Below are 14,381 nucleotides of genomic sequence, written 5' to 3' on the forward strand. Positions count from 1 at the left end.
GCATGTTAATCACAAAACTGAAATGAATAAGAAATTCAAACATCTCAACATTCTACAGAGAGCAATAATAAACCACATTGGTTATCATTAAATCTCCACTCTTGCATCTGCTTTAATTTCACACTGTGAAATTTGTTGGCTATTGTTGCCGTGCATTATAGCAATGACATCATTACACGACTGATAAATAAAAGCATACATTGTGGTTGCTTAGAACCAACCACACCCCCCCCCCCAAAAAAAAAAAAACAAAACAAAACAAAACAAAACTCACACATAAAAAAAAAAACCAGCAGCAAACCTACAGCAGTTTGACCATTGCACACTGTTGATTGGTATGCATCTACTTCCCATGCAAGCACTGTATTTGCCATAAAATTTTGACTACCAGACTGAGGACTGGATTTATGCCTACTGGTAATCAAATTCTTGGAGAAAAAATGTCACACTTGTAAACTTTTAGTGACCATTGACATTTCATCTCTGTCAATTCAGGCAAGTTATTACCAATTTATTTCTATCTTTGCCACCATCATCATCCTAAGTAAACACTGTAGAGAAGGCTTTCAGGCTACCAGGAACTCTCTTTGTGATAGCATAATATGGATAAAACTGAGTTTGTAAATTTACCTACTGAGTATGTGACATAATTTGGGATCACCTACTGGAATACATGACCTCACACTGAAACCTTTGATGAAATCTGTAACTGTCCATTTTCATCAGAAGGTGACACACAAGTGTGACCTGTGTTCTTTGTCACATGAGCTAATGAAAAAAAAAAATGCACACACAGATATGCACCATGTGGGACTATGGATGATCACATCATGCTGTCTATCACCATTTCATACAACTCCTCTCACTATCAAGGTGACAGATGCGGCATCATCACAACTCACACAAATTACTCCTGGTAAAGTTCAGTTCACTTTCAGACATTCCTGGAATATTCATATCAGCATACCTCAGATTTCTTTACTCAAACTGTTATTAAAACAATCGACTATGCCAATTCAAAGCAGAATATTATATTGCAAACTTCTCCAAGCCTATTGAATATATACCTGCACTTTGCAATTAACAGGTAGAAACTTGGTACTGCTTCACAAATATGCAAAGAATACAATGGGCAGTAGCCATAATTTCACCTATCAAAGACTACTAGTATGCTAAAGAGCTCTTTCAGATGATATAAAAACTTAACTTGTAACCATCTTTATGAGTCATGATTGAAATCTTGACTTGAATTACAGAACATTCACATGCTCGAAAATATGAATTGTGATTGTAACCTTGATTGGAGTTTTGGAGTTACATACTTAATGACTTATCAATCAAACTGGCACAGTGTGCATGAGCTAGTGCAGCACAAGCAAATCACAATACAATTTGCGTGGTCTGCGGGCGGAAGTAAATGTAGGGTCGAGCTACTTGTAAGTTTTGCCTCAATCATGTTTTGGAGGTCAAGTCTTTCAGATGGGAAGTGTGCTCCACGAATCTAGCAAATCCATATTTGAAAACACTTCCGGACCTCAATTTGCAAATCAAGATTCTGGAATCATGATTACAATAATTTGCTTTCAGACGATAGAAATATATCAATTACAATCATGATTCTTTAAAACTCAGAGATTACAATCATAATTACAAGAGATTTCTACCGTCTGAAAGGGGATAATCTCTTGAGGATTTACAGACTCGCAGCTGACAAGCATAGGACCGTAAATCTACTTTTTTTGCATGAAGAGGGAACTTCTCTCTAGCTCTAAGCTATAAAGAGAAAAACATTTCTGGTATAGCGATGAAAAAGCGAGATAATCTCTATCAGTGGACAAAATGAAGGCAACAGTGATTTATCAATCAACTTTTATGTGTCATTTCAGTAAAGAGTAATACTTTAAAGCCTAAAAAAAATATGCATTTCACTGAACCAAAGACAAAAATAAAATAACAACAAAAACAAAAACATGGTACAATGGTATATAAATCTCACATCCAAGCATTTCATTATACTGGTATTAAGTTCTTACAAATATAAAACTGTAAAGGTGCATAATTCAGAATGAATCCTGCTGCAAATAGACATTACTGTTTACAATATGCTTCTCTATGCACAAAGCACATATGATAAAATGGTATTTCCATACAAAGTATATGAGTTAAGACATACACTCTCACCACAGGTATTATATACATCCAAGCAAAATCGCGAAAAACTGTGGTAGGACAATTAACTTAGTCACAGAATTTCAGTTCATACTGCAAAGGTAATACAGGTGATGCAAATGCCAAAAATAAAAATAAAAATAAAAAAGAAACTCTACAAATGTTTCATAAATTTCATACACACACAATATCATGGTATCACAGTGATCCCTCTACCATTATTACAATACTTGAGGAGCCAATGAGCATCATCTGCCTTTGGTATTGATAATCTAGCTACCTGTGAATAACTTGGTGATTTCTTCATGTACAGTAATAAACATCGCCAACAGCTTTGCACAAATGATAGATATATTCTGATCCATTCCATGTAAAAAAGGCTTATGTCATCTAAATGCAGTCCATCACATCCATGTGATATCAAGGCTCTCATGAGATTTTGTACAAAATAAAAATAAACAGAACAATCCGCGGACATTTCAAGGTAAAAATGCTTTGGAATACATATTCAAGGTGAAACAAAAACAATAGTAAAAAAATCAAGGTGATAGGGCTTCAGCTCAAGAGGTGTCAAGGCAGAAAGCAGCTGCACAAGGGATGTCCCAGGACTTGAAGCTTTAGAATGCAATAATTCAAGGTGATGTAAATCCACCGTGACCCGGTGTCACACCCTACTGTCAAGGAGGTTCCCCCTCTGGCTCACCTTCCTCCGCTGCTTGTGTCTCTTGGAGCGACCGGCCGAAGTGCTGTGCACCGTTTCAACCAAATTGAGGATATCTGACAGGTTTTCTGGACTTGATCTTCTAACCTGTCTTGCCATCAACGGATCTTCATCTGGGACTCTCCTAGTTTTGACAGGGAAGGAACGTGGATTGTATCCACGGTCGGGGCTTATCTTCCGTGCAGTGGGGCTATCATGAGATGGGTTTCTTTCGTAGCATCGTCTCTGTTCTCTGCTGAACGACTTGGAGTGCTTGCCACGTGACGAGGGACGGGTCTCCCTTGAAGGCCATTCTGCGTTGCCGTTGGCTGCAGCAGACAGACTTTTGGATCGCTTTGGTCTCCTGGGATTTCCATTTGCGCCAGCTTGCTCCCCTCGGTCAGCTTCTTCTGGACGGTTTCTTGTGACATCATCAACATGATCTATGATTTGATTGGCACTGCCAGTTTGGGAACGCTTTGATGCTGGGCTTGTATGGTGCTGTCTTGGATTAGTCTCATTTCTTTGCTGACTTATGTCCCTTAACTGATCTGCAGAGTTCTGCGGCTGAGCCACAGAAGTTGATTCCACTGGACAGTTGGTGATGTCCAGCACAAGGCCACTGGGACCTTCTCCTGCATCTACATTGGACACACTCAACTGATTTAGGGACGGCGCATCAAGTTGAGTCTGCACCTCAGCGTCAGCCCGCACCAATCCACTCTCTTCAGGGGGCTGTGGTGTGGCATGCAGACTTGATCTTGCCGACTCAATGGCTTCTGTTAGGATATCTGGAGGCACATGATCCATTGTTGATGGTTCTCCATGGGCATCTCCTGACCCTGTGTCTTGAACTTCAGATTCTGTGGTTTGTCCAACACCATCTTCATCATCATCATTAGCTGCATCTGTTTCATGGATGGTAACATCAATGGCTCCTAAGACATCAGAGGTGTCATGACCTGCTAGATTTGACTGCTCCACCTCCCTGCTGACATTTCTATGCTCCTCCACAGTGCTTTCTTCAACAGCATCAAGAGATGGCAACGACTGACGTTCAGTGTCATCTCTTGCTGGTTCAACGGTCAGCTCATCATCAAACGAAAGGCTCTGCCTCGCAACCTGTGACCATGTGATGGTGGGGGAGGCATTCAAGTCTCGCTCTGGTGATTCTGACAGTATCTCGGCTGTGGGACTGTATGGAGGTGGTTCGTAAGCTGGAAGGCCGGGAGATTCTGGGATGTACGCAGGAACTTGGGCCAAGGCTGGAAGCTGCAGGCGAGGAAGATCTGTGAGTGCAATGTACGCTTCGTGCGAGCCCTGGATGGTGTAGACGGGTACCCGCGGTCCATTGACATGGCTCTGGAGATAGCCGCCCCTGACTAGGAGTGGTAGTCTTGGCCGCTGACTAGACTCGCTCCTGCTGGCTCCTCCGCTTACAGTAGTGACAGACTGATGACGAGAGGTGGATCGGGAGCTGCTGGTTACAGCTCCAGTAGGGGTGTTCACACTGGCCGACCTCTGCACCGGCCTCCTACTTGGTGTCCTACTGCGCTCACGTCTGGTGGAGCCCCCAGTTGGTTGCACTCCCTGGGGCGTGGTCTGAATGGAACCTCTCCCACTACGGTTGCCTAGGAAAGAGAAAGGGCTGGTGGCCCTCTCAACACTATCTCGAGTTGCAGTGTTCCTCTCTTGGGCTTCACCTATCATAAGGAGAGTTGAAACAATGACGATACGCGTAACACTTACCACTTTCTTCTGAGACTACCTATTGGAGTCATATGCCACTAATATTTGATATTTTCATATTCTCTTCTGAACAGGAGGATTGCATTGGTAAAGATACAGATAAAATAAAAAATCACAAACAAACTGGAGGGGAGCAGAGCATTACCTCCTAAACACCATAAAGTCACCGTTAACACATGAGCAACATAATCAGTGGCATGTTAATGTCAGTTATCATCATGCTATGCACTGCTCATTTAATAACATTACCAGAAATCTCTTCTATTTCTCTACATGCTGATTTTGTTTTCCATATGCTAATAAATATTATGTCCAAAAATATCCTAATCCATGATACACTATTCCTAAAAAATGTACAGGTCTTTCATTTATCTACTCAAGATAGAAAAACAAAGATTTTACCTTCCTCGACGATATACTGACTTCTGCTGGAAGCTCTGGTCTGATTTCGTTCGTTGTCAGCCTTTGCAAGAAGACAAAGTAAAACGGCAATATTTAACCCAAATGTGTCCTCTTGCAGCCATTAGACTTGATGCAATAAAGAACACGTGAACTCTTTCCATCATACATGTAGCAGTCAATGGCCTTATCCTGTACATGGCTGTGCAAATTATATGGTAACATCCAAAGTTTGACTCCATTATTTTGTTGATTTTCTATTGAGAATTATGCTCCCTGCATTTTACAGTTTGATATGGATAAATGTCCTAAACACAGCAACAGAAGAAGTGTGGAAGGAAATAAAGACACATGGTATATGGTAATAAGAAGTCTATAGTAAAACTGAATATAAGTCAACATTATTGAGAGAGGAAAAATACCTGTATTGAGTTATTCTATTATTTGTTGTCTCTAGGTTCATGACAAATCATCTCACATACATGTGTCTTGTTTTATATTCAATGTCTATTCACAGAATATCAAGTTTCCACAAAGCTTTGCATCTTTCCAGTTTGGTTTTGAGTCAGGCTCTACAGAAATCAACTTTTTCAATTGATGTAAACAAGTCAGGAAAATCAGTCTTATAATTTGTAAGTCACTTTCAAGTTTACTATGGGACAGTTTTTAAATCATAAAACAAATGTGTAATTGCACTTCATAAATAGTACTTTGTCTATACTCAGGAAGTCATTTTCATAGACTGGCCTTTGAGGAGACACAAAGGGAATGTGTAAATGATATCATTACATCATTTGCATAACACAAATATGGGGGGGGGGGGGGGGGACATCAATAATTCTACAACAGAGATACATACCTCATTTTTTTGAGCCCGTCTACTGCTACAAAGCAGCAATGTTGACAAGAATGCGGTCACTATACACCCTAGGGCACAGAAGCTGTAAACTATACACAGCGTGTAGACAAAGTCTTTGAGAGTTGTCTCAATGGATCCACAGCTCTTCACATCTTTGAAGGTGTAGTGTTTGGTGTCATCTGTGGAGAGATTCAAAATACTGAGTAAACTTTCTGGAGATCAGTAAGAGTACAGAATGTCAATGAGAGTTGTGTCACTTGATCCAAAGCAAAGAAAAAATAAAATAAAAATAAAATAAAAAAATAAATTGAGGTGTAGTGTTCAGTGTCATCTGTCTTGAGAGTCATAAACAGAGTGAACTTCTGATGACTTGAATCCCATATCGTTGCTGGGGTGACTAGACCTTGTATCTGCAATTTTGGTGAAAATTACTTTTTTTGATTAATGGTCAAATAATGGGTGAAGTGATGTCCTGTCCAAATCCCAACTGTCTTTATACTCCAGAAATAAAGCCACCACGGCATGTCAAAGGAAAGGCTATCCCATTCGCCACAGTGCTTTGGCCGCCATGTTTTTTGGCTCTCCTGAACATTTGACATTTTGTAGATACGAGGTCTTGTCGCTCCAGCGACGATATAGTACTAGTATTACTTTCCCCTACACATTACACCTTTGACAATTGACCTTCAATCAATCCGGTAGAAATTCACTAATGATCCAGTTCATGGGATCACTGCATCAAGTACTGATACTGGTAACACTTTTACTTTGGAATTCTGTGGCTTGCTACTACCATCACACCAAGTCGTGGATCTATCATTTCAGTTTGAGAGAATGACACTGACCTCCTGGCACGATGACAGTGCTGTTGGTGCCCGCTCCTCCGAGCACATAGCACTGGCACTCTCCACTGGTTGCCCGCAGGACGCAGACGGAGAAGCTGCCCAGGAACGGGATGGACACCAGACCAGCGGTCACTGCATGGACGATGCACACTATCAGGTCAAGGACACTCAGTATGATGGAGGCACAAATCTGCAAAAACATAAAGCAACATGCATATAAATCTCTAATAGACTGTTTCTGTAATGTATTACAATACATGGTTTCTTTTCCTACACCCTAGCAACAAAGCACTTCATTCATCTGCTCCCGTGCTCCAATAAAGTTCCTTAGGCAGGAATTCACTTAATTGTTGTTAGGCAGGGCAAATATCTGGCAAGCTATGTGGTTGTTAAGAGCAACATTTGTGAACAAAGCATGCATAGAATTGAATACTTACTAAAACAATGAAACAGTCTTACATTGCAAAACATTGCATGGGGTCTCAACCATCAATTAATGAAAGACTCACATGGTTTGTCATACTGCAATACTGAAGGCATGTTTATTATGATGTCACAATTTGAGAGTCACAGTAAAACATGTTACTCAACACAAAATGAAATGATATTCAGGGAATATTTTCACATTTGATGAGCAAAAAATAAAAAATAAAAAAAGATAAATATATAAATAAAGCTTCAGCTGAATTAAGGCGGCTAAATGTATTCTGGTTGAAGGTATTGTTTATATGCAGAAGAATTCTATCCAGTTTTAAGAGAGTGCTTCAGCTGTAAGGCACAAGCCTGCCACCCAAGTCTGAAAACCAACATGTTAGTCTGAAAATGGGATGCATGGATGGAAGAAATTGTGAAAATTGGCTACATGCTACTACTAGGTGCATATTGCTGTGCACTCCAAGCCTTACAAATGATTTCAGCATGACAAACAGTACATGTGACTTGCTGGCCTCTACCGTTTATTTATCTTTTTTTTTTTTTTCAAACACAATATTAGGTCTTACAGTTCCTAGCAAAGCTGGCACATTATCAAATGACTACTGTGTAAGCATGGCAGAAAAAAGAGTTACTAATACATGCCATTATTCATACATACAATGCAAATGACTGGGTTTGTTGGGTTATCTCATTTAAAGATGATATAAAGTTTTTTTACCTCAAAAGTTTCCCTGAATTTCCTTGTCTTAGTTTGTGTTTCAGGTTAAAGTACCTTTCATATAACTAACACTGTGAAACTTACTCCCCCCCAAAGTGTTCTCATGTCTTAGTAATCATGCAATAATGGTTTCGTACCAGAGCCACTGCCGGCGGCAGGTAGTACACGTATTGTACGAAACCATTATTGCATGATAACTGCGACCAGCAGCATGCAGCCCCATACGCATAGCTATATGGGGCTTCGCATTGTAGCTTACAGGATCATGACAGATTTAGTATCGCGGGTAAATATCAACTTAAAATCCAAAAATTTCTTCAATTTAAAGACTTACCAGTTAAGTTGAAGTATTGAAAACAGGCTTCGGGCAACGTTTGGTTTTGCCAATAGTCCCTTTCTGTTCGAATTGATGACTGAATGTGACTTGGTCGAGAGGACCTTGGGAGAGCTACACTGAATGGACGGCCAGCGCATGCGCACACAAACATCTTATCCGTTCATGGATTTGAAATTTGTTCGCATGTGATGTGTGCGTATGCGCTGGCCGTAGTAATCAGTGTATGTAGCTCTCCCAAGGTCCTCTCGACCGAGTCACATTCAGTCATCAATTCGAACAGAAAGGGACTATTGGCAGAACCAAACGTTGCCCAAAGCCTGTTTTCAATACTTCAACTTAATTGGTAAGTCTTCAAATTGAAGAATTTTTTGGATTTTAAGTTGATATTTATCCGCGATACTAAATCTGTCATGATCCTGAATGCTACAATGCGAAGCCCCATTACGCTATGCGTATGGGGCTGCTGGTCGCAGTTAATTGCATGATTACTAAGAAATGAGAGCACTTTGGGGCGAGTAAGTCTCACAGTGTTAGTTATATGAAAGGTAGTTTAACCTGAAACACGGAAATTCAGGGAAACTTTTGAGGTACCAAAACTTTTTATTGTCTTTAAGAAAATTTTCTTGTTACTGTCTACTCGCATACATGTATAGATATATGTGTTAACTTTAAGCAGGACATTGAATATCATGCCCTGCTATTATTACAGTAACATAATCACCATGACATAAAAAAAGCCATTAAAAAAAAAGAATTAATCCTACACTATACAGCCCTGATGTACTCTACACAATTGCTTCACAACTAACCTCGCCGATATCACTTCACATTATACAATATGGCAAAGTTGACAGCGTAGTCGATGCTCCGTAAAGCTCTGTTTGTGTTTTGCATGAAGATTTAATTGAACTGTGTGTTTCAACTTCGCAAAACTTTTGAATAAATGGTGATCATTTTTTGTTTCCCACAGAGAAAGACCTGCATGATGTCCAACCTGCAAATTTCATTTTATTTTATCTTATTTATTTCATATAATTGTGTAGATCTACCCAAGTCAACTTACCAGAACTAAATGTCTCTTCTTCACCAGCAGCACAGAAATTGTGCCCAGAATGATGGTCTGCAAGAAATTTGGAGTCAAGAAACAATTTTCATCACAAGACACACATTTGGTCAGCCTGCTCATCCCTACAATTAAAGGTGCATAGTCCCGGTAGTGTAGAGGGCGCTGTTGATGATACTGCCGATCACCGTTAGCATTGATATGAAGATTACTGAAGTTGAGCTGTCATCAAGAGTAAAGTGCGTAGGTGTTGCTTAGTAACGTTGCCTTCGTTGTCTTCTCTGCGCATCGCGCAGTCTGTAGTAATGCCAGGGTGCGTGCATATGTGCTTGTTATTATGACATCACAAAAGAAGTTTGCTAAAGCTGTCATCCCCCTCAGCCGAATCATGAGCCGAACTGTGATCCGACCACTGACTACAGTGAATCGGACTTCTTCGGACTCGGGGAAGTGGGCCAAAGCGTAAGCGCTAAAGAAGAGTCGATAGCATAGGTCTCTATAGGAAACTTGCGCCGTGCGCCCGCGTACGCATTTGACTAAAACACTGGGACCATGCACCTTTAAACACACTAAAGAAAACAAGGAAGGGGATGAAGAAATGAAAAGAATATACCAAACCACAGCTCATTAGGAAATTCCTGGGAAAACATACCTCTGTATCATCCCTGACACATTGTACTTCCTACATTAAAAGAAATGAATTTGTGTTCTTGTATACTGCCATGCTGGGAAGCTGAATTTTTGATTTGTGATTACAGGGGATGGGGCGGATCAGATCATATCATTGTTTCTGTGCAAAACATCTGCAATTTTAAATTGAATTTTAATTCTTATTGACGCCTTCATTGTTTGGCAAATTAATCCCCGTTCTCATCTTTGAAGTGCTTATCAAAAGAAAGAACCATTAAATTAAAAAAAAAACTGTGGGCAGCATGGACAAATTGGGCATCTTGTTGAACAAAATTTTGATCCATTTGGTGGACAGCCCACAAGATATGGCTTTAGGGTGATTGAGTGAGATAATGACAATTACTAAAATCCCTTAATTGCACATGAAACACAGGATAAGTAAGGTTTTTCAATTTTTCTGAAGACTTTTAAATGCAGTTTGATTTGTAAACAACACAGGCTACACTGATGCCAACTGTAATCTTTGGATGAGATTTAGTAGAAGACCTTTGAAAGTTAGGGGGCTTGGGGAAGACAGTAACAGCAGTCAAGACCAGCAGTCTAGTTAAGTATTGGTACTGTAAAACGAGGAATGTTCGCGAGCATTTTAATTTCGCGAATTTCGCGAGAGCCAAGATTCACAAAATTGAAATGCATGCGGAAGTTCTTGTCTACAATATATGTGCATTGAATGTTAGAGGCAACTCGCGAATATTTCATGCCGCAAAGAAGGCTGTCGGCTCCAATTCGCGAGAAAATTTCTTGCCTAGAAAATACCATTTTACAGTAGTTTATAGGAGAACCAAGAAATGATAGTGCGACTGCGCTACAGTGCTCTCTTTGCAATTCCACAAACTTTACTTATCAAACCAGTTAAGTTTAATACCATGAGAGCAGCCACGTAAGATGGGATGGGAGCTTCCACGAGGTACAGCGACGACGTGATGCCCCTGGCAACCAGGTAGATGATGAGAAGAACCAGACCCAGGAGTGAGACAAAGATCCCGCACACAGGAAGCACCAGCACATTGCTGGTGCAGCAGAACGTTTGCCGCGCCATCTGTGGATCAAATGAAAAAGCATAGATTCTACATCAAAACATGAAGTTGTATGAAAATAACATGCACATGATGGTGTAGGACAGTATGTGAACACTGAAGTGCTTCTTTCCATTTAATTAGTGACCACAATGTCGGGCTCTATCTAACGACACCTCTCTAGTAATAGTATACAGCATAGGTCCTACTTAAAATTCTACTTCTACTGATGTCTTGCTATGCTCGTCCAAGAAATGACAGAAGATTAGGTCTTAAATAGTATAGTGAGGTGCCCGCACCTCATCAGGGGCCCTATTTAAATACCGTTACCCTGTGTCAAATTGCAACAAGCGCACTGAACAAAAATGTATACCCAGCCCCAGGACTGTGTTCAGCACGCTTGAAACTTTGTAGGGTTTAATACCACAACCAAGCAAACTGAGCTGAAAACCGAACAATTTTTCATGAAAATCTTAAATTTATATTACAAATTACTTGTTATAAGTGTCAAATCATCACAGTCACCCGCACGCGTCTTTTACGTGCTTTGCCTATGGGAGCCGGGAGCATCACGGTCACCTGCACGCGTCGTTTAGGTGCTTTGTCGGTGGGAGCGCAGGGTGATCAGGTGCGGGCCCCTTCCTTTGCGCACAACTATTTTGCATTGTTCGCATTTGACGATGGTAGCTGCAAATTTCCGGTATCAATCAGTGAAATTGTGGTTCTATTGGAATCTTCAGCATTTTTCCTACTATGTGAGTGGGATTTCGTAGGATTTCAGTGACGAAATGTGATTTAAACATGCATAAACATTACCGTAGTTATGGGTAAACTCGGCCTAGCGGGTAAAGTCGGCCGCCAGCGCGCACAGTACAATTTTATGTACTGTACGCGCTGGAGGCCGACTTTACCCGCTAGGCCGAGTTTACCCATAACTATGGTAATTATATTTATAACAAGGTGCGGGTCACTCAACTATAGACACAGTATCTACCCGGGGACCGTTTCATGAAACTTTTTGTCAGTGATTTACACTGACAACTGTTAAAAGCTACTGAAATCCTTGCGTCTGATTGGCTGATAGCAACTTTGTCGGTGAAAACCTCCGACGAACTTGTTGATGAAATGCCCCCCTGGTACGGTATTTCATTAACATATGTAGATTAGTAGCGTAAACGTTTATACATTGACTGACATCTCTTGATAAACAGAATCAGGATTCATGAACAGAGTTTACCCTTTGTTGCTGCAGTCGTTGCTGCAGTCGTAACTGTTGCACTGGCTGCTACTACACTAACGTTAGTTATGGTGTAGTGTACTGCAGTGGCGACATGTGTGGCAGTGGCTGCCGGCTGGTATGTATAGATCTACTGTGACTGTTCATTCAATCGTCATTCATCGACAGTCGTTCGTAACACAGTTCCTCAGTCATGCTGCAATTTTGGCTCGGTAAAAACTACGAATACATGTTGTTTTCATGCCATTTCTTGCTCTGTCCGATTATGAAGACTAAATCCCATCGTCAAACACAACGACGCATTGTAGACTGAAGTTTGAAGTGACTTCAAGTTTGAATGGAAATCCCATGGCCCAGCGCATCGATGCGTCACTTGGTTGCTATTGCTTGGGCGTCCTTGTGTACGGTCTGTCGGTATCGCGGTTTCAATGGGGAAAACGCTCGTTGATCTTGAGGCTGCCTCGGCGAGGGCACATCAGACTCAGACTCAGAGGATATCGACGTTTCCCGATTCGACAAGGCCTTTCCCAGTCCCAGACAGATTATCGGAGACAAACACTCACAGCAGTACTTTATTCTTGGCCCTGCCGGAGTTCTTCTCTCTCAAAATGTAAGATCGCCATCGGTTACATCGTGCAGATTTTCGGCGTCAGCTAGCTAACGCTATGTTGTTGTTGTTGTTGTTTTGGTTTTAATGGCGTGCATGTATCACTCAATAATGAGTCAAGCTTATTCCACAGTGTAGTTGTGTTTACAGACGTTTCCTGTACGTGTCGCGCAGCTCTCTACTTTACAAGTCGCAGTTGAAGGCGCATTGCGTTTAGATGAAAGATTGTCTCATATCAAATCACCACAATCATGTACATGTACATCTGTAGGATACCTACTAGTACTAGTTATGCGACGTACCTACCATCCTTAAAAAAAAAAAAAAAACTTTTTTGTTGTTGTTGCAGGCAGATCGTATAACATATGCCTCTTCCTTTATAAATTCGCATCAATAATTTATATTCAAGTGGTTATTTTCAGGAACAAAGAGAGAAAAATATGTGTGGGGTATGAAAACCGTGTGTGTGGTATAAAATTGTATATTCATGAGCACTGTACCTCATTTTGATGAATTCTTGATTCTAAATTGGTCAATGGTGTAGTCACTAGTTTTCGCTATCATACTACCCAGTAGTCAGCTGGCCGTTAAGATGCGCGTCAGTAGTAGGCCTATAGGTCTATTGTAAGCGCGTATTTCTTGCTTGCACATTGAGAAATAATTATTATATTCAGTATTTCATGTATGTGTCCTACATGTATATAATGTAATTTCTCTGACCGGTAGCACAATTTGAGTTTCAATGCCTTACTTTAGCATAAAGTATACCTCTAGAATAATGCGGATGTGGTATATAAAACAAATATTGACTGCTTCTTTTGGGCTAAAGTTAAAACTATACTTGCCTTTTAGGCAAGTTCTCAACAGTGCTGTCCCTCGACTTCATCTCGGGCCATAGCACTGTTGAGAAAATCACCTCAGGGCAAAAAGTTTTACCTGTGCCCCTCGGAGCAGCAGTCGATAATTACAGGGGCGGATCAGGAATTCCATAAAGAGGGGGCGCAAGCAATATTTCTGGTGCTACTTCATTTCATTTTTTCTTTTTATTTCTTTTGTTTTAACAAAAAAATAAAGAGGGGGCGCTGGAGGAAAACTTGACAAATGAGTGAAGAGATATTGGCTTAGATATAGCAAAGTGAAAACAAATAAACTGTCAGCAATATTGTTGCATTTATTCCAAATTTTCTGAGACTTATACATCACTTCATCAACGCCGTCAGGGCTTATGTTATCTCACATATTCTACCCCTTACATACCTCTACTTCTCTGCGTTACTAATACGATTAACAAAAGATAGATCATCGGGAAACATGCAAGTTATACTGGGTTAAGGGGGAAGGCACATTCGAATGTCTTTTGTCAATCATCTCGGTACTTCAGCAATGATTGACAGATGATGTCACAGTCAGAATTTGGCTTCGGAAGCTGTTGTTGCTTTTTGTTTGGTTGGGTTTTTTTTTTTTTGGACGTATCCAAGTAATCTGAAGAAAAATTTTAGAAATGTTATCATAAGATATGACGCACATGATCAAGATCTAGATATCTTTTGGCCACAT

General features: G+C 40.5%; 1 protein-coding gene across 1 annotated transcript; it reads right to left on the reverse strand.

Annotated features, from left to right (window-relative positions):
- Window positions 1-2,833: 2,833 nt before the first annotated feature.
- On the reverse strand, window positions 2,834-12,304 carry LOC139730826 (uncharacterized). The gene is made up of 7 exons (XM_071641699.1): window positions 12,218-12,304; window positions 10,830-11,003; window positions 9,275-9,331; window positions 6,722-6,911; window positions 5,877-6,055; window positions 5,021-5,081; window positions 2,834-4,572 (listed from the first exon to the last, which is right to left on the reverse strand). Exons 2-7 carry the CDS (start codon window positions 11,001-11,003, stop codon window positions 2,834-2,836), a joined length of 2,400 nt encoding a protein of 799 aa, XP_071497800.1. The 5' UTR covers window positions 12,218-12,304.
- Window positions 12,305-14,381: the final 2,077 nt, after the last annotated feature.

Source organism: Diadema antillarum, unplaced genomic scaffold, assembly GCF_040938485.1.
Source record: "Diadema antillarum isolate AM-2024a unplaced genomic scaffold, OU_Dant_1.0 seq00000338_RagTag, whole genome shotgun sequence".
Classification (NCBI taxonomy): Eukaryota; Metazoa; Echinodermata; class Echinoidea; order Diadematoida; family Diadematidae; genus Diadema; species Diadema antillarum.

Bases quoted from the DNA above. Each gene is read 5' to 3' on its own strand.
- LOC139730826 (XM_071641699.1), bottom strand. From the start codon at position 11,003: ATGGCGCGGCAAACGTTCTGCTGCACCAGCAATGTGCTGGTGCTTCCT. The intron at 6,056-6,721 runs GTCAGTGTCATT...ATCTCTCCACAG, and splicing joins CACTGTCATCGTGCCAGGAG to ATGACACCAAACACTACACC. The intron at 4,573-5,020 runs GTAAAATCTTTG...TCCTTATGATAG, and splicing joins TCAGTATATCGTCGAGGAAG to GTGAAGCCCAAGAGAGGAAC.